The sequence below is a fragment of the Nycticebus coucang genome, chromosome 1, assembly GCF_027406575.1.
Source record: "Nycticebus coucang isolate mNycCou1 chromosome 1, mNycCou1.pri, whole genome shotgun sequence".
NCBI classification, from domain to species: domain Eukaryota; kingdom Metazoa; phylum Chordata; class Mammalia; order Primates; family Lorisidae; genus Nycticebus; species Nycticebus coucang.
The window spans coordinates 8,235,278-8,255,798 of NC_069780.1; the positions used below are offsets into that span (position 1 = coordinate 8,235,278).

The window sequence follows — 20,521 nt, forward strand, 5'->3', positions numbered from 1 at the left end:
CAAGGTCTTGTTTTAATGAAGTGAAATTTCTAAATGTTTAGAAGCAGTCTTCTAACTTTTAATGAAATAAAGAAGTTCACTTCAAGTTGTTTTGTATGATCTTTTGATTTGACTTGATTTAAGCTAATAAATGATTCATCAGATATTTTAAACAGTAATTTGCTCTCTGGTGACAAAAGTAAAAATATTTTACTGGTGAAAATTTAAAACATAGAAAATTATACAAGCATAAAAAGAATCACTGGTAATCTCAGTCTCTGAAAACCACTGTTAATGTTCTTTCAGTTTTGGGGGAGGGGATGTCAGTGGAGGTAGCCAGCTAGCGAGCCAGAGAAATATACGGAAGCATACTGTGTGTGCTTTATGGAAATTACGCCGTGCTTTCTGTCTTGCTCTTTTACATAGCATCGTATTGTAAATATTTCCCTCGCACACTCTTGGAGAACACAATTTCCTAATATGAAGGCATTCGTGAAGCTTCTAGTTTTCATTCAAATATTACCAGTTTCACTGTAAGTAATAATAGATGGAATTCCTCGTATTTAAGTTCTGCATATCATTTATCCTTTTCTTTAGATAAGTTTTTAAAAGTGCAATTAGTAGGTCAAGGCATCTAAAAATTTGGGGTACCGAAGCTGTGACATCTTTAGTCATTAAGATTTGATTTTAAATTGTCAGTGTCTAATGATAAACCCAGCAGAAATAACAGAGATAGCGGGTTCTCTGTTCCAGTGTGACTACCTCGGGGAAACTCTCCTGCTTAGTTATTCTGGGTGCCATTGTGAGGGACGGCTTTGTGTGTGAGAATCATATTTCACTGTGGCTTCCATGAACCACATTCGAACACTAAGTGCTGTGAATTGGAAACTCTTCTCACATCAGATATTATCAAATGTTATCCAATTTTTCATTTTAATTAGTATTTTTTGGCAATTAATAAAGTTTAGTATTGTGTATTTTATTGCCATTTTTTCATTTGGGATTTTTTTTTTCTTCATATAAGTGATTTTATATAGTGGAGTTTAGTTCTAAGTAATGTGAATTGCAATTTAGCAGTTTGTCATTTGTCTTTTAATTTTACTTGTAATGTATTTTTCACAGATTTAAAATATTTTAGCTTTGGCGGTGCCTGTGCCTCAGTGGGTAGGGCACCAACCCCATATACCTAGGGTGGCGGGTTCAATCCCAGCCCTGGCCAAACTGCAACAAAAAAAATAGCCAGGCGTTGTGGCGGGCGCCTGTAGTCCCAGCTACTCGGGAGGCTGAGGCAAGAGAATCGCCTAAGCCCAGGAGTTGGAGGTTGCTGTGAGCTGTGTGACGCCACGGCACTCTACCGAGGGCCATAAAGTGAGACTCTGTCTCTACAAAAGAAAATATATATATATATATTTATATATTCTATATATATAAATATATATATTATATATTATTTTTAGCTTATCAGAACCTATCCATTATCTTTTTAAGTTTCTCTTTTGCTTTATGCTTAGGTCTTTCTGATCATAAAGCACAACTGCCCCCTCTCTTTCACTGGGCCACAGTTTGTGGACTTGCCCATTTATATGCTGTACTAAATTTGAGATTTCCTAAATAATTATAGCAGAAGTAAATTGATGGGAGAGGACTTGGCCTTTGGCTCCGTGTCTGTTCCTAGTACTCACAGTCACCATGAAAGGGTGGGTAAGGGAAGAAGATAACGAACTCATGCTGTAGGGAGAGGGGAAAAGATCAAGCATCTTCTCTTTTTAAGAGTTTTCATTGACACATAAAGATGGACTATATTTAAGGTATAATTAGCATGTGATGATTACCACTCTCATTAATTAACATATCTATCACCACCCAAGCCGTGCATTAGATTCCCGGAGCACATTCATCTCCTCACTGAAAGTTTGTACCCTGGACCAACATCTCCCCATTTCCTCCATGCCCCAGCCCCATGTGACTGCAGATTTGATTGAGCACATATGTGCCACACTCCTGGCTGGCTCTTTGGAAGGTCACCTCAGTGAGCCCTTAGAATAACCCAGCTGTGGTGGTGGTGTTTAGGCACCATTTTATTTTTATAGAGGAGGAGCTGAGATTGAGAGAGTTTAAGTCACTTGCTTTAAGTCCCCAAGACAGGAAGACCTGAGCTGGGGTCTGAGAATGTGTGTGTGGCCAAGTAAACACTTAGATGGTCCCACCCAGTACTTACATGGGTTAATTGCTTGGTCGTCTTTGTAAGACTGTCTAGAGGAAAGTAACTATCGTAGTAAGGTGAGGACTTGGTTCCCAAATATTTGGATGACTGTGGCTACCTATTGCTTTTGTGGTTGCAATCATGGCATAGATGATTAGTAACCCCATAATGTCAGTGGCAGGCTTACGAACTGGCTGCAATTTGCAAAATAAAGGGGCGCTGACTTGTTTAGGTAAGACAAGTTCCTTTGTGTTTGATAGACATAAAAATTATTCTGAATGCTGGTCTAAGAAAAAGTAGGGGATGTTTATTTTCTATGCTTCTCGGTGACACCTATCGTTATAATTAATCCCCAGATTATATTCAGGTGACACCTAGAATGTGTCATGTTTTTAATAAAAGTCCACATATGATTTATGCTGAATCAGATGTCATTAAACATTAGATTTCGTAAAGGCAAAAGGGACTAGATCCCTTTGTTTAAAAGGACTTAAGAAAATTTAATTCACTGAGTTAATTATGTTGTGAAAGGCATGATCATTCCATTCTGTCACTGAGAACAAAGCATCCTTTGCCAGCTCCTTCCTTAAGCAGTCAATGTATTTGTAGCTGTTCATGTTCCAGGTTTGTCCTCTCCCTTCTTACTCACTGAGATACTTTGGGCACTGGATAAATTATATGGTAACTCAAACCATGGGTCTTTAGATCATGTGCTGCCTTTGAGAACGTGGTCTCCCAGCCTAAGGTGGATTTGGAATGTTCACATACGGTGTGTGTGGATGGGCACCCCCACTCCCTCACGGGGATTGACTTGGGAGAACCAGACAGACCAGTGCCTCCTATTGGCCATCACATGCCCCAGGACCGCGAGATCTCTGGGACACTTGAGAGAGAGAGGGAGAGAGAAGGAATGAATAATATGGGAACCAATCTGGGTAAGAGGTAAAGTCGGAAAGCAAACCAGCTCGGTGTGCGAGCTACTCAAAATGATGGAGCCATTACAAAGAACACGGTAAATGTATGTGTGTTTTACTTTGGGCTTTATAACGATTTTTAAATGATGGGGTTGGGGTTAGTTTTATTTTCTTTTGTATTTTTCTGAAATTTCCAAGTAATCTTAGAGGTAGTAGAAGAAAAAAATCAATATTTAAATTGGTCTCTGACTTGGAACATGGCGAATCCTGGTCTCAACCTTGTAAACGCAGAGCCTTCTTTCACCTTTCCTGAGCTCCATCCTTAGTTTGTGTAAGAACGGGTTGTTTTCTGTTTGGCCAAAAGAAAGCCAATATTCTGGCACTAAACTTTCTCTTTTTCATCCTTGACACACAGCATGGAACAGAGTGGACCTCTCCGCCCTGTAGTGTGTGCTCTTGTGCTCATGGGCAAGTCCGATGCAGCCCGCAGCCGTGCCCGCTGCTGTCGTGTGGACACCAGGAGCTGGAATTCATCCCTGAAGGAAGCTGCTGCCCCATCTGTGTGGGCCCTGGCAGTGAGTATGAGCCTGTAGAAGGGCACCCTCTTTGCCTTTGAGATTCACCTGGTGACACCTCTACTGTTTTTTTCTTGCTCATTGTGGCCGAAAGATCAACCCTTTCCCTACTAGAACCAAGATGTAGCTTTGCACTTGGCAGGGGGCAGTATTTCAGAGAGAGAGACTGGCTCTATAAGCTCCATTCCAGCCCGAGATTCTGCAAGGCTCTGTTTCATTATTTTTGCTTCAGCCGGCTGCATCCCTCTCCGTCTGCAGCTCCTGAGTGGGAAGGGAGTAGGGAAAAGGTCCTTTGATATGGATATAATTGCATAAGGCCAAGGTGGTTCCTCCTGCCCTCTAAGGGGATAGAGAAAGGAGCAAGTAAGTTCTCTGTGTAGTATTGCTGGCAGTTACTGTGTTGGCTGGTCTTTGAGATGACATGGTATCTGTCTCCAAGACACACTCAGCAGGAAGGAGGTCTTTATTGCGTCCTCACTGGAGAGTCTGCCTGCAAATGGAGGTGACCAATGTTTGTTCAGCAAAACAGCAGAGGCTTACAGGCCCTTTTCTAGGAATCCAGCTTGTTCACCTTTTCCACATGCCCTTTTTATCACACTTTGAGGATGTATGCACCATTTCATTTTTATAACTGAATAGATAGATTCAGTTTACTTCATGGTAAACAGGAATCATTGTCATTGCTGCATTGCACTCTCTCCTGACATACGATATCCAGAGTATGTTTTTTATTTGATAACACCTGGAAGCTACTCTCTGTTGTTATTTTTTTCTTTAAAAAGAATACCTGTTTCTTTCTGATCCCCAATTATTCTATTCCTGACGATCCTTTGCCCTGGAGAACCATTCCAGGGATTAAAAAGTCTGCTCAGGAGATGATAAAGGTAGGTGTTTGCCTCCCGCACTTCAGATGTCACCCGCCAGAAATGGACCAGCAGGTGCTCTGAGCTGAACCCCCAACGCTGCTCATGAAAACACCAGGAACAGCAGCGCTGGAGGCGGTGGGGGGCCTTTGTAGGGTTCTTTCTCAGGTTTCAAGAAGCTATCTCGTTGGCCCTCTATGAAAAAGATATATTGGAAGGATTTTGCCCAGAAATATTGGAGGATCTGCGGGGCCCAACTATATTATGTGTGAAAATGTAGGGTCCTTCATTTAAAAAGCAGGGGAGAGCGGGAAGCTTTTTCTCTGCCTCTCTAGTTTCTTGCCTACCCTGTTATGTTTTTATTCGCTCTTTATTGTTCTTCTCCTTTGGGCCTGGGGATGAGGGGTAAGTAGTGATCCTCACAGGCCCCCCCAAAGCCCCCTATGACTCGGTGCATAGGGCCATGTGCACCCAGGTCTCCCCTGCGGGTGGAGGGTGGCAGCAGGCAGCTAAGCACCCATCCCAGGATGCCCGTGGGGGTAGGACTGAGCCTGAGCTGAGGCTCCAAGCCCCACCAGACTTCACTTAGAAAGCACAAGTCCAGAGATCTCAAGATAGGGGCTACAGAGCATTAATCCCTAAGCATGGGCCTCCTCCTGTGCCCTGGGCCCCTGACCCAACATGCCCCCATGCAGTCAGCCCTGGGATCACCAAATGCGATCCCCCCAGTAATGTATATTACTTTGACCTTCCAGAACCCTGTTCCTATGAAGGCCGGGTGTTTCAGGACGGAGAGGACTGGCGGCTGAGCCAGTGTGCCAAGTGCGTGTGCAGAAACGGGGCTACCCAGTGCTTCACAGCTCAGTGTCAGCCTCTGTTTTGTAACCAGGTAAGAAATACAGCCTCAGGGCAGATCCTTTGCAGCAGGCTGTTAACTTCGGTGTTGAAGAACTGGGAGTCTTTCTTGAGATTTTGTCAGATTTTCCTTACACTCTCGAACCTGACCTCTGAGACATTCCTTTTACCCTTAGTTAGGTAGGCCTAACTTCTGGCCGTGCTAATTGCACATCCAGACACTGAGCCTTGGGAGAGCTTACAGGGAAGGGTCTGGGTTTGACTACAGCAAGCTAAACATCTGGAAAACTTAGAAACATACCTAGGGTTGGTGTTGTTATTGTTTTTCAATGTGTAGATATAGTGTGTTTTGGGAAGACACATGCATATCTTTAAATATGATCATCCAAATGAATATAATTTAATTTTTATAGGACAATGGCTCTGATTACTAAAGAATTTGCTCTGGATACGTTTAAGATGGTGGGATCTTGTTCTTTGTTAAAGTAGATCTGATTTTCAAGATGTTGGGCTCATCACACACATTTGGAAGAGAAAATCAATTGCAAGTGGACGTGGTGTGCGTGGCATTTCATCCTTTTTTACTCTTCCAGAGGCTCCTGTGGACGTGCCAGGGCAGCTGACAGATAACTAAGAAAGGATCTTGCCTTCAGCCAAAAAATAGATCAAAAAATGAGCTACGAAAAAGCTGGAAGCTAACATTCAGTTGATGCAGAACAGTGCTTTGTGTCAAATAAAACAAAATCAATAACATGGCACATTGTGACAATTGGACTATATTTTTAAAGGTGACAAAAGGCAATTAGACAAGAAATGCTAAATGCTAAATAAAGGGAAAATGTATCTAATTGAAAGACTTGGTGGTGTTACCCACACCAGCCAACTGCTGGGCTCACATCTCCTTTCCAGCTCATCGGGCTGTCCAGCCCTTGACTTGAGATGACAGGTGGGCTCCGTAGCAGGCTGCACAGTACCCTGCTCTGCTGCTCACACATGTTGAGGACGCTTCAGTGTTGGGGCATTTTGATTAAGCCCTTTTCAGGGTTTAGTCCCCTTGTGCAGGAAGGGTAATTAAACAAACTGCTTAATTACCCGTAACAGGAAGGGAGGGGGAGGAGGACTGGAGGGAACACTCCATGGGGAATCTTCTGCTTTATATCTTCAAAAACATAACCACGGACTGCATATTATGGGACCAGACACTGGAATAATTGAAAGAACTATGTCTCATCTTAAAAACATTAAACATAAACTCTAGCTTCATGCACAGTATTCACTTATGGTTTGCATCAATATACATAATTAATGTAAAAAGATAAAATTTGGTGCCATACTTTAGAGCTAATTAATAGGCAAGCATTCTAAAGACTTGCAAATAGATTGATTTGAATCACTCTTGAGTCACTAAGTCTGTATTTCTGCCATGACACTTTTTTTAACAGAAATCCAACTATTAGATCATTTAGAACCATTTTTCTTGATTTAATGTAACTGTCAACTGCTGGATGTTCTGATGACGTCAAGGTGTGCTGTATAATCAACACTGTGGATGGGACGTGTCACCCTACTTCTGTATCACCGTCACCGCCAGCACTACATTTTGGGTGTTTAATATGAGTCGGTCATTAATTTTAAGAGCTTTATAATTCTCGTAACAACCTTATGAAGTAGTAGCTTTTATTATCATTTCTATTTTATAGCTGATAAAAGTGAGGTTCATAGAGGATCAGTAACTTGTTGTAGGTACCACAGTTAGGAAGTGTCCACACTTCTAACCTGGCAGTTCTCTCACCACCTCAGGAGACCACACCCGACTCGTACTTTTAACCATTATGCTATATTGCCTCCCCAAAGGATGGATTATGTAACATTTATTATGCATAGTAATGATCACAGTAGTTGCTAACATTGTTAAGCATGATTTCAAGTATTTTATTTTATTTTTTACAGACAGAGTCTCACTTTGTTGCCCTTGGTAGAGTGCTGTGGCATCACAGCTCACAGCAACCTCTGGCTCTTGGGCTTAGGCCATTGTCTTGTCTCAGCCTCCTGAGCAGCTGGGACTACAGGCGCCTACCACAACGCCTGGCTATTTTTTATTGCAGTTTGGCCGGGGCCAGGTTCGAACCTGCCACCCTTAGTATATGGGGCCGGCACCCTACTCACTGAGCCACAAGCACCGCCCAATTTCAAGTATTTTATATGCAATTGTTCATTAAATATAAGGAAAACAGCAAGAAATTCAGTAGAAGACTATTTACAGGGCTTGTATGCTAGAAAAATCTGTAGCCTATCTTTAACAATTTTCAATTTTTTTTAATGTGAGGTTTTTTCTTTTTAATTACAAATGGAATTTGTATTTGTTAAAGTTTGTAAAGGGGAGGGGAGGTAGGTATGAAAGGAAACAATTGTTCTTGTTTCTACCATTCAAAGAGACCGTAATGGATTTTGGGGTAGGGAGTAACGTTGGGAGGTGATTCATTTAAATCTTTTGGTAGGCAAATATGGGTGTGTTTGTTAGTATAGTTATGATTACTATTTATTTATCTATTTATTCATGACAGTGTCTCACTCTTTTCCCAGGCTAGAGTGCCTGGTGTCAGCTTCACTCTCACTCTCAGCAACCTCAAACTCCTGGGTCCAAGCAATCCTCCTGCTACAATGCCTGGTTCATTTTTCTTTCCTTTTTAATTATTTTTAGTCTCTCAGGGTCTTTTTTTAAGACTTTTTTAGGCCAGGTGCAGTGGCTCACACCTTTAATCCTAGCATTTTGGGAAACCAAGGCAGGTGGATCACCTGAGCTCAGAAGTTCGAGACCAGAATGAGCAAGTGCAAAACCCCATCTCTAAAAATAGGCCTGGTGCACACAGCTCAGTGAGTAGGGCACCGGCCCCATACACCGAGGCCGGTGGGTTTGAGCCCTGCCCAGGCCTGCTACACAACAATGACAACTGCAACAACAACAAAAAATATAGCCAGGCATTGTGGTGGGCGCCTGTAGTCCCAGCTACTAAGGAGGAGGAGGCAAGACAATAGCTTAAGGCCAATAGTTTGAGGTTGCTGTGAGCTGTGACACCACGGCATTCTACTGAGGGCAACATAGTGAGACTGTCTCAAAAAAAAAAAAAAATTAAAAAAATTAAATATAGCCCAGCCTTGTGGTGGACACCTGTAGTCCCAGCTACTTGGGAAGCTGAGGCAAGAGGATAGCTCGCACCTGGGGTTGCTGTGCGCTATGATGTCACAGCCTTCTACTCAGGGCGACAAAGTGAGACTCTGGCTCAAAAAAGAGAAAGTAAAAAAATTGCTTTTATTTTGGATTAATATAAGGGTACATATGATTAGGTTATTATTAATTTTTGTGTGTGTGTGTTTTCTAGGTAAAGTCAAAGGTGTAATTTTTCTATTTTAGTAGAGGTGGGATTTTACTCTAGCTCAGGCTGATCTCAAACTCCTGAGCTTAAGGGCTCCTCCCGCATTGGCCTGGGATTACAGGTTTGAGCCACTGCATCTGGTCTATAATGATGTTTTAGAAGTCAGTGAAAATTTCTGACAAGAGGAAAAATTCCTGATATTCAAACAAAAGATTATTTTTTTAAGGAGGGATGCAAATTCACATGGAAATGGCCTGCTTTTGACTTTCGTGCAGATGCTTGTGAACAGAGCCGTGGCCCACCGCACAGGCGTATGCTCATTACTGGAGTCAGTCTGGTGAGAACTGCTCCTGGTGACACTCCTGCTAGGTTTTTTTTTTTTTAGCTGTTTTTGGCTGAGGCTGGATTTGAACCTGCCACCCCCAGTGTATGGGGCTGATGCCCTACTCCTTGAGCCACAGATGCCATCTCCTGCTAATTTCTTTAATGATAGTTTCCCCCTCCTAATATTGATTATCTGAGTAGTTCGAATTTCATCTTTGGATATTTTTTCAAGAAAAATAGATGGTTGGTAAGTCTTATGAGCTTCTAAGTGTTTGAGAATTATTTTCATGTTGCCTTCATACATGAAAGACAACATTTGGAAGTCCCTAAAATCTGGAAGAACTATAATCCCTTCCCATCCCAATCCTATAAACTGCTTCTGTTGAATTTTAGAATTTAGTGCCCTGGAGGAGAAGTCTGCTTTTCATTCTGTTACCTCCGGCCAGTTCTACTGGGCTGCACTCTGGCAGGGAGTCTCTTTACCTTTATAATTCATGTATCTCTGGGGATATCTCTAGGTGAGGTATCTTTTCATGTATTTTGCCGAGGATATTGTGGAGCTCTTTGAGACAGCATTCCAGGTTTTGAAATGTTTTCTTCAGCTATGCCTTTGATGAATCATGTGTGTCCCAATTATTCACATTTCCCAGAAACAGCTGTGAGTCTTCGTTTGCTCCCTTCTCTTTCCCCTCCTTATAATCGTGCTCCCTTTTATCCCTTTTCACTCTCGGTCTTTCCTCTGCTGGGGAGAGTTTCTTACATTTATCCTTAGTGCCTCCCCAGCATTGATTTTAACTTGAAAATTGTACTTCAGTTTTCTTTTAATTCTTAGTTACATCTATCACTCGTTCTTCTACTTCAAAAACAAATTCCAATGTTTATTCCTTACTTATTGCTTCTTGCTTAGTTTAACAAAAACGACATATTCTCCTGTCTTACTGAGTTTGCAAAATGGCTTTTTGTTGTGGGAGAGGCAGGGAGTGGGGGTCTCCCTGTTTCCTGGCTGATCTTCATCTCCTGGGCTCAAGGCATCCTCCCACCTCAGTCTCCCAAGTAGTTATTGACAGGTGGGACCCCTGCACCCAACTTGCACCATGGCTTTTAAATAATTTCTTTCTGATCCTATAGTAAATAGTGTTTGTAAATTTGCTATTTCTCTGAGTATTCAGAATGTTATTCCTTTCTCTTTGATGGGGTTCAGGACATGCTACCCCAAAATATAGCACCTTGGCACATGACTGTTTTATGCAGAAAGAATTTTAGCAAGCAGCAGAGGCAGAAAGGTCACTTTGACCTCCCCCAAGCCTTTCTCCCTTGCAGCAGGGCATAAAACCTAGGCAGGATTTCCTGAAGCAGGTTGTAAGGCTCTCATGTGAGAGATGCTCTCCCTAAATCAGGACAGAAGGAACGTCCTTATCTGCGGTGGCCTTGCCGCTTTCCTCCTCCATCGTATTACATCATGCTCTTTGCCTGGTTATCTTTCTCCATGGCTGTCCATTCTTCATCAAACCTACAATAAAAAATGTTCAGGGTTAACTGTTTCTTTGCGTCTTTATTTCCTTATGAAGAGTCCTGTGTTCATGTAAAACGTTAAATAAACATGTACGCTTTTCTCTTGATAACCTCTCATTTGTTACAGGGGCCTCAGCCGTGAGCCTAGGATGGATAGAAGGAAAGGCAGGTCATTCTTCAGAGTTTGCCCCCCAGTTTCTTTCTTTCTATCTGCTCATCTTTGATCAAGAGAAATCTGTCCATCCTTACTGCTTGAAAGCTACAAGGGTAAATGGCCTCATAGCTAAATGCTCAGTCTCTTAATCCAGGGGTCTGGCGGATTTCCTCTCTGTGCTACTTGTTTATACCTAGATCAGATCTTTTCCGGTTTCCACTGGCCAGCCCTTTTACATTCTGAATACATGAAACAGAAAGCTTTAATCCCAGCCTGCGTTGCTGAGGGTTCTTCCCAGCTCTCTCTTATGACTCTCCTTCCCCAACACGCATAATCCCCACTCCTATTTTGTTTAAATTTTTTTTTTCCTTATGGGGTCTCGCTTCACATAGAATGAATGAAGTTGAGGGAGGTGACAGGCTCGGGCTGGCACTCTGACTGCTTCAGACGGCACTGGCCACACAGTAGAGGAAGGAAGGCCATATTCTGTTTGAACTAGGGAGGTGAAAAGTTGGGAAGAGGTGATTTTTTCTTTCTTTTGGGGCTTGCACAGCAAAGCGAGGCCATAGAATGTCGTTAGTCCTTGGGACTTTACCTTGGCGATGGCAGGAGGTTAATTGTTAGTTCTACTTTTTGGTGGCAAATTCAAAGGTATTGTGGGGGGAAGAAATTTTGTCGAGAGCCATCAGCCGTAAGGTACTGTAAACTTCTTTATTAAGTATTTTTTATGTAAGGAACATTGAACCTATAATTGAGTATATCCTTAATGGTAGTCCTATCCAAAATTGTAATGGCATTAAATATTTTTTTTGTATTGAACTTCTGTAATAACTGAGGGTACCATATTAGACATGGAGTTGGCAGACTTTTCCTGTAAAGGGCCAGGTAGTGAATATTTTTAGCTTTCTATGCCATGCAGTTAGAATAACTACTCAACTCTACCACCGTAACAGAAAAACCACCATAGAAAATATGTAAATGAATGGTCATGGCTGTGTTCCAATTCAGCTTTTATTTTCCAAAACAGGTGGTGGGCTGGATCTGGCCCCTCCACTATCTGTATTCAACTGTATGGTTGGAAGGGCATATTTACTAGGGCCAGGATGATAGGAGTCAGGTGTATGAGGGCAAAACAAGTGTGTTGTTAAAAGGCCTTTCCTTTTTCTGATTCACTTGCATACTCATCTTCCTGTAAGCCTCCCGGCCTGCTGATAAAGCACCAGCTCAGACAGATCACAGCTCGCAATCATGTAGTTCTCTTTTTTCCAGCTCACAATCAAGTAGTTCTCTTTTTCCTAGAAATATGCTCTTTAAATGCCTTTTCTTTCTGCTCCTGTTGGTCTTTATTTGCAAAGAAAGATTGTACTTCAGTGAATAAAGCATATAGTTAGGTATTGGCAAGAAGATTTGGAAAGAGGTACCTACCACTAGGCAGTAACCCCTCGGTGCCTGTGTGCCCTGCAGCTGCCTCTGCTGCTGTCTGTGGGTCTGCTCCATGTTGGCCAACACAGATGGAAACTGGCTCTAGCACAAATCTTGATGTAGTTATGGCATTTCTTCCCTGTTGACCTAACATTGCATACGCTTAGTTTATTTGCTTAGCATAGTAAAGTTACTGAGTAGTGTGGCACCAGGATACCTTTTTTGACTTTCTCCACCAAAATGTTATTAAGCTGAGAGTTCTGTCCGAGATGAAGAAATGCTCAGTGATTTCAACACAAGTCCAATCTTCACTAGTTCTGTTAAACATCAATGTTCATAATACTTTGCATATAGAATAATAAAGAAATAAAATAGCCTACAACAGAGAAAACAGTAGTCAGTCTAATTCCAATGATTCAGGCATTTGAAATAAGTACCCATTAGCTAATAATGCATGAATCCAACTGATTTTATATAACTTCTATGGGTTAAAAGGTTACTGAGGTATGACCAGGGCTTTGATGAAAAATTAAGGTTATGTGACCCCCTTCCTCCCAAAGACACCGACCTTCTTGATCTTGCAGAAGGAATATCAGAGTAGCTATGATAATAAAATCTCATTTTCTGCTTCTCGTACTAGAAGGTGATGATAACTTCTCAGAAGTTATCTTCTGTGTAAGATCTACAACTTCTTAGTCACCAGAATTTGGGTTGTTTTTACGCTCTTTCCTAATTTCTCTGCCTTCCTGATGTTGAAGAAGACTGTCCTAACAAGTCAGCGTGAGAGGCTGACTCTGGCATTAGTGAGAATGTGGCCTTGAAAAAAACTCTTCATAGGGCAGCAGAGAGGAATGGTCTGAAATTCTGGGGAAGGGGTGGTGGAGCTGAGAATGTAGGATAAGGCAGTGGGGGGTGGTGGAGCTGAGAATGTAGGATAAGGCAGTGGGGGGTGGTGGAGCTGAGAATGTAGGATAAGGCAGGGGGGTGGAGCTGAGAATGTAGGATAAGGCAGTGAGGGGGATGGAGATGAGAATGTAGGGTAAGGCAGTGGGGGGTGGAGCTGAGAGTGTAGGACAAGGCAGTGGGGGGTGGTGGAGCTGAGAATGTAGGATAAGGCAGTGGGGGGGTGGAGCTGAGAGTGTAGGATAAGGCAGGGGGGGTTGTGGAGCTGAGAATGTAGGATAAGGCAGTGGGGGGGTGGTGGAGCTGAGAATGTAGGATAAGGCAGTGGGGGGTGGTGGAGCTGAGAATGTATGATAAGGCAGTGGGGTTGATGGAGCTGAGAAGGTAGGATAAGGTGGGGGGGGTGGAGCTGTGAATGTAGGATAAGGCAGTGGGGGGTGGTGGACCTGAGAGTGTAGGATAAGGCAGTGGGGGGGGTTGTAGCTGAGAATGTATGATAAGGCAGTGGGGGGTGGTGGAGCTGAGAGTGTAGGATAAGGCAGTGTGGTGGTGGAGCTGAGAGTGTAGGATAAGGCAGTTGGGGGCGGAGCTGAGAATGTAGGATAAGACAGTGGGGGGGTTGGAGCTGAGAATGTAGGATAAGGCAGTGGGGGGGTTGGAGCTGAGAATGTAGGATAAGGCAGTGGGGGGGTTGGAGCTAAGAATGTAGGATAAGGCAGTGGGGGGTCGAGCTGAGAATGTAGGATAAGGCAGTGGGGGGTGGTGGAGCTGAGAATGTAGGATAAGACAGTGGGGGGTGGAGCTGAGAATCTAGCATAAGGCCGTGGGGGGGCAGAGCTGAGAATGTAGGATAAGGCGGTGGGGGGGTGGAGCTGAGAATGTAGGATAAGGCAGTGAGGGGGGTGGAGCTGAGAATGTAGGATAAGGCAGTGGGGGGTGGAGCTGAGAATGTAGGATAAGGCAGTGGGGGGTGGAGCTGAGAGTGTAGGATAAGGCAGTGGGGTTGGTGGAGCTGAGAATGTAGGATAAGGCAATGGGGGGGCAGAGCTGAGAATGTAGGATAAGACAGTGGGGGGGTTGGAGCTGAGAATGTAGGATAAGGCAGTGGGGGGGTTGGAGCTAAGAATGTAGGATAAGGCAGTGGGGGGGTCGAGCTGAGAATGTAGGATAAGGCAGTGGGGGGTGGTGGAGCTGAGAATGTAGGATAAGACAGTGGGGGGTGGAGCTGAGAATGTAGGATAAGGCAGTGGGGGGTGGAGCTGAGAGTGTAGGATAAGGCAGTGGGGGGGCGGAGCTGAGAATGTAGGATAAGGCAGTGGGGGGGGTGGAGCTGAGAATGTAGGATAAGGCAGTGAGGGGGGTGGAGCTGAGAATGTAGGATAAGGCAGTGGGGGGGTTGGAGCTGAGAATGTAGGATAAGGCAGTGAGGGGGGTGGAGCTGAGAATGTAGGATAAGGCAGTGGGGGGTGGAGCTGAGAATGTAGGATAAGGCAGTGGGGGGGGTTGGAGCTGAGAATGTAGGATAAGGCAGTGAGGGGGGTGGAGCTGAGAATGTAGGATAAGGCAGTGGGGGGTGGAGCTGAGAATGTAGGATAAGGCAGTGGGGGGTGGAGCTGAGAATGTAGGATAAGGCAGTGGGGGGTGGAGCTGAGAGTGTAGGATAAGGCAGTGGGGTTGGTGGAGCTGAGAATGTAGGATAAGGCAGTGAGGGGGGTGGAGCTGAGAATGTAGGATAAGGCAGTGGGGGGTGGAGCTGAGAATGTAGGATAAGGCAGTGGGGGGTGGAGCTGAGAGTGTAGGATAAGGCAGTGGGGTTGGTGGAGCTGAGAATGTAGGATAAGGCAGTGGGGGGTGGAGCTGAGAGTGTAGGATAAGGCAGTGGGGGGGTTGGAGCTGAGATTGTAGGATAAGGCAGTGGGGGGTGGTGGAGCTGAGAATGTAGGATAAGGCAGTGGGGTTGGTGGAGCTGAGAATGTAGGATAAGGCAGTGGGGGGGCTTCTTTTGGCATTTAATCTCTATCACCTACATTTCTTGGCACCAGTTCATTTCCAGATATCTGGAGATTTGACTGATTTTTTTTTTATGTTAAGAAATTCCTCACTGCATATTTATAAATGTGTGGATTTCTATAAAGATGCATAAGAAGAGTGAAGTAGCTTACCATGGAAAGGATGTCTTCACACTTAAGTTTAGAGTGATTCAGCAGAAGCATGAATGTTCTTAAGTGTTAATTTGGCTAGGGCTGCCAAGTCCCAATACCAAACATTTACCTTCACCAGGTCAGCTGAGTGACCTTGGGCAAATTGCACAACCTCTTCTTTACTATTCTTATTTGTTAAATAAGAGCATCTTCTTCACAGGACCATTTAAAGCACTTAGAACAGTGTCTGGTAAACACCAAGTACTATTATTATTCTTATTTGTGCTTTTATTTGTTTTAAGAAGGGGGCAAGACTTGAGGTCTATGCAGACTTGTTATAGGTCACTCTGCCCTTAGAAGGGCTCATGCTTACCAGAGCCCCAGGTGCCTAATAATGCTGAACGAGAGGAAGTGGCTAATACAGATGCTTAAGGCACATGATTTAGCTGGCTGCAATGCAGTTTTCTGCTGTTGTGGATTTTCTAAATGTCTCTCTTTTGATGGATTGCTCCTTTTTTGGGTTTCAAGGATGAAACTGTGGTCCGGGTACCTGGAGAATGCTGCCCACAGTGCTCGGCACGCTCCTGCTCTGCTGCTGGCCAAACGTACAAGGTAACCTTTGATAACCCAACGTAGGCGTTTGACTTATGTTCTCACACATCTGCCCTCCACCGCTCCAACCACCGAACCCCCCCACCCTCATGTCTGACTCTGTGCCAGGATTAGTAACTTAGCACATAAATGGCTTTTTTCTTCTCTTTGCAGAAAGCCTTTATGAAAAAATGAAGTTGAAGGGGATTAGAAATATAAAGGAATGTGCTGGCAAGCAGTACCTGGTTCATGAACCTTGGTGAACTTACTGTTCACACATCTTAAAGGGAAAAGCAGGCTGTCATTGGTCACCATTGATTCACACTTAGCTCTAAGGCTCTGGGAATGTCTGTCTGTCTGATTGGGTTTGATGCACTGATACCAGAGATAACCCCCCACTCCAGACCTCACACAGTGGGGAGACATGGCAGTGGGAGGGGAGGGAGGAAGGGAGGTGGGAAGCTGTTGGCGTTGGAGCCTGTGAAGTCAAAGGCACTGTTGGCGCAGGCTGGTAAACTGTGCCTGGCATGGTCAGTACCAGATGAAGACAGGTTCAACAAACTGAATGGATTAACAGATGGATGAATGATGTTTTGACTTAGGAGTGCCCAGCTGAGCCAAAAGGTTACATTAAATCACAAGGCTGTCTTAGCCAAAGATGGGATGAATTGGAGGTCATGAGATTGTCTTAGCTGAAGATGGGATTAATCAGAGCCATCCCCTTTAAAAGCTCCGTACTTGTGCTCAGAAGGATGCCAGTACTTTGAGACGAGAATCTATAGCCTCTTCATTTGGTGGCAAATTAATAAACTTTCCTTCTTCTCAAAAGGAAAAACAAAACCAAAAACAAACAAAAGCCCCCCAAAGTTAAGTTATTCAAAAGCAACGAATATGTAAAAAGTAAATCCAACTACTTCCCTTACTTCCAGCCTCTCAAAGAAAGATAGAATAGAATTAGGATCATGACTCTTGGTAGGGAATCTGGAGTTAGGAATTAGAGGATGGGCTTACAAAGTCTCGATGGGTAACTTGAAATCTGAATGAAAAGGACTAATGGGGACAGGGTTTTATGTGTGCTGGATCTGTGCTGCTGGACACAGGAGTTGCATATGTGGCTTGTGTTGTATTTGTATTGGACGGGATTATGCCAGACTAATTTCTCTTTGAAGAGCTAAGCTTTCTATCTGTTGTGTCATTTTTGGCTGTAAGTAACAAATCCCACTCTACAAGTGGCTAAAATGATGCCATTTATTACCTCATAGAACCAGAAGTCCAGAGGCAGGGCAGCTGCAGGCTTCATCGATTCAGGCCTCAGTAATGTCTTCAGGGTCTTTCCACCCACTCTGCTCAGCATTTTGGCCTTGGCCCTTCATCTTGTCCCCTCATGTCCTCGTGACGGCGGCTCATCCCCACAGTCATTGCTGAAGGCTGGCCGGAGAGAGGGGTGGGCTTTTCTCCTCTCAAGTGGAGTAGAGCCTTCCTTTTGACCCTTACCACCCGAGCACACGTCCTGTGAGGTCCCCTCAGGTATTACCAGGACAGTGTCCATGCCCTAGCTGCAAGGAAAGCTGGGAAGGTGAGTATGGGGCAGTGAGTGCCAGCTCTCCTGGCATGAAGTAGAGCTAAGGAATGGTCATCGATTAGCTAGCCAGCAGGGTCTGGTCCCTTTCAGTGTTCCCAAGGCCTCTGTGTGGTTGGCACAGAATGAGCCCCCATCACATCTGTGGAATAAATACAGGACAATGAAAGTGGACCCGAAGCTCACTTGTTTCTCAAGGCTGTTTCTATCTAAATGTTATCATTTCTTCAAAGTACTTTCCATGTGGCTCAGTTTAAAAATGTACTAACAATTAGGCATCTTCCATATCTGTGCTTCTGTTAGACGTATGTGGCGTTTATTTTCACTTCCTTTTTTCCTTTCTTCCCTCAGCATGGTGAGCAGTGGAGCGAGAACGCCTGTACCACGTGTGTGTGTGACCAGGGCCAGATCAGGTGTCACAAGCAGGCCTGCCCTCCACTGAGATGCGGAAAGGTATTTGAGGGTGTGGTTCTCTTAAGTTTCACTCTGGGTCATTTAGAAGTGCATTTCCTAGACCATTGTGTTCCTTGAGGGAATCAAAGTCTTCCAACACTCAGAGTATCACATAAAGGTCCCAAGGCCAGCCTCCTGGGAAGGGGGTTGGGGTGGAGGGGACCCTGCCCCTGCCAGGCAGGCAGTGGGGAGGCAGCCGGGCACAGTGCTGGTATTCTGGCCCTTCTGGCCCTTCTGCCCCTGTTGGCTCCAGTGACTGTCACCTGACACTACCCATCACCTGCCATTCTCCCTGTTTCCTCAGGGTCAGAGCAGGGCCCGGCGTCAGGGGCAGTGCTGTGAGGAGTGTGTGTCTTTTGCTGGGAGCTGTGCACACGATGGGGTCGTGCGGTACCAGGACGAAATGTGGACGGCCTCTGCCTGTGAGTTCTGCATGTGTGGCCATGGTCAAGTGACCTGCCAGCCTGCAGAGTGTGCCAAAGTGGAGTGTGGCTGGGTAAGAAGTGATACATTTGCATTCAGACCTCAGCAGCTCTTTCCAACAGGCTGGGGGGGCCGGCACCTGTTCCTTTTTTCTTGGCAGCAGAGGGGATGGCCAGACTGACCACTCGCATTTCCCGGGACCTTCTAGCACAGAGACTCTGTGGTATGAGGGGAATATCACAATTTGGTCACACCAGCTCAGAATGAACCCTGGAGCCTTTAGCTCTCAGTGAATCTGGTCAGATTGGACGCCCTATGCCAGAGCCATGACAGGGGAAGCTGGAAAAGGGACACTGTCCTATCGGGCAAAGTGTCTGGAACTCATTGCTGGTGGCCTGCAAAGGGCCCACAGGTGCACTAGTGGCCAGGTTTCTGTCCCAGGCCCCACTAGCAGCTTTTAGCAGAAAAGAGCCAGCATGTAGGGGCTGTGCCTGTGGATCAGGAACGAAAGTAAAATGGTTTTCCTTTTAAGAGCGAGCAGGAGGGACTTCATAAACAATTAACCCTGTCGACCTCTGTTGACTTCTGCCTGCAGAATTTCTAGAAGCTTTTAACAAAGCAGCCTCTATTTGAGCTACAGATGTACTATATATTGCAGGGAAATTACTCTCCCCACTCCCTTGAACTTGATTTTGACCCATTGCAGAACAAATTGCTTTTAAAGTCATCTCCTTCTCCCTCACCACTCCCATCCGCCCCACCAATTTTCCTCTGGGCTGTGAACTTGAGTAGATGAGGGAAACTGGAGAGATCTGAAGTACTGGGAGTCTGTGGAGCCATTTTTCTTCACAGTTCTTCTGCTGCGCTTCTCAGCAACTCCCAGCTGTGAGGAACAGCCTTTCACACAGGCCCTTGTTGATGGTGTTGTTTTTTACTTTGCCTCCTACTTGTAGGTCTTGGCAAAGATGAGACATACTTAGGTAAAGAGTGTGTAGCTCTTTTGCAAATTTATTTCCCCCCCAACCCTCCCTTTTCACTTCTTTTCTTTCTTTATGTTAAGGGAGTCAGAAGGGTTGGATGAAGAGGAGAAGAAAAACTGATGGAGGCTGAGGCCAAGTGTCCTTGCCTGGGTGGTCCGCCCAGGGGATGCTGGGTTATTTTCCAAAGTTCTAATTTATCAAGTATCCCAGGATTTATGGAAAACGTGGGAGGAGTGATCCTGGTAGTGTGGACCCTTTGCTTGCTTTTAGTCAGGTCTGAATAAAGAGTCTCAGGCACAGAAACTGAGTTAACCTGTTACCCCAGGGTCAGTGCGTCTCCCAGCCCTCCCGACCTCCTGCCGTCAGGCATGACCTAGCTGTGGTTGCATAAACTAGTTCTTAGGAAAAATGGGGAGCAACTGCCAAAGTGGAGAGCACCCCAGAACTCCCCAAGTCGCCCCATGATGCCAACTCACCCTTTCTGGTGCCTCCCTGCTCCTGACGCCATCTTTTCCTGTATGGCTGAGAAGTTCTGATGCCTTTAACATATTTCTCCAGGTCTTTGATCAGCTAAATTGCTTTCTTCCAGATTATCTTCATGTTTCCTACATTTTGTTTAAGCCACTGGGTTCTAAACTAGAAACACTACCAGAAGTGAAATTGTACCTGAAGTTGAATCTGGTGGACAGCGTCCCTTAGACTTCCTCTGTGCTGTACTCTGTAATAGCGCTGGTTAACGATCTTGCTTGCTAAAGCCTGGAGGTGCAACTTCCTGACCTCTCTCTAGCTTATGTCACTGACAATCAAAAATAAATACATAAATAAGATACATTCCAACCTTGAGAATTCTCAGGCTTTGGGGGAAATTAAATACATAAACAGAAAATTATAATACAGGGTGGCACCATTGATTATGGAAATCTGAGTTAAATGCATTAGGAGACCGGTGGAAATGACTTTGCCAAAGGGCAAAGTGAAAATGTATCTGACACCTGTAGAATTTACAGAGGCTATTATTTTAGGTAACAGGTTCATGTACCTGTTGCAACTTACATACAAATTTAACTTCAGAACAAGCCTATAAAACTGACCTTGTTTGTAAACCAGGGACTGCCTATGCCGGTACTTTTATTCAGTTCTACCCTGCTTTCTGCTCTAAAATTTCAAGGTCGTTTGATTTCTAGTCTTGGATTCCAAGCTTGGATCACTTGTGAGCATACGCCCATCCACCACAAGGTGCCGAGAAGTGAATTTCTAGAAGAAGGGGCAAAATCGT

General features: G+C 44.6%; 1 protein-coding gene across 1 annotated transcript in view; it reads left to right on the forward strand.

Moving 5' to 3' along the window:
- The window catches only part of FRAS1 (Fraser extracellular matrix complex subunit 1), a 482,654-nt gene that overhangs the window by 193,439 nt on the left and 268,694 nt on the right, over positions 1-20,521 (forward strand). Inside the window, exons 5-9 of the mRNA XM_053590633.1 lie at positions 3,512-3,671; positions 5,290-5,423; positions 15,748-15,831; positions 17,741-17,842; positions 18,147-18,338. Coding sequence (XP_053446608.1) covers positions 3,512-3,671; positions 5,290-5,423; positions 15,748-15,831; positions 17,741-17,842; positions 18,147-18,338 — 672 coding nt within the window. The remainder of the gene's footprint in view (positions 1-3,511; positions 3,672-5,289; positions 5,424-15,747; positions 15,832-17,740; positions 17,843-18,146; positions 18,339-20,521) is intronic.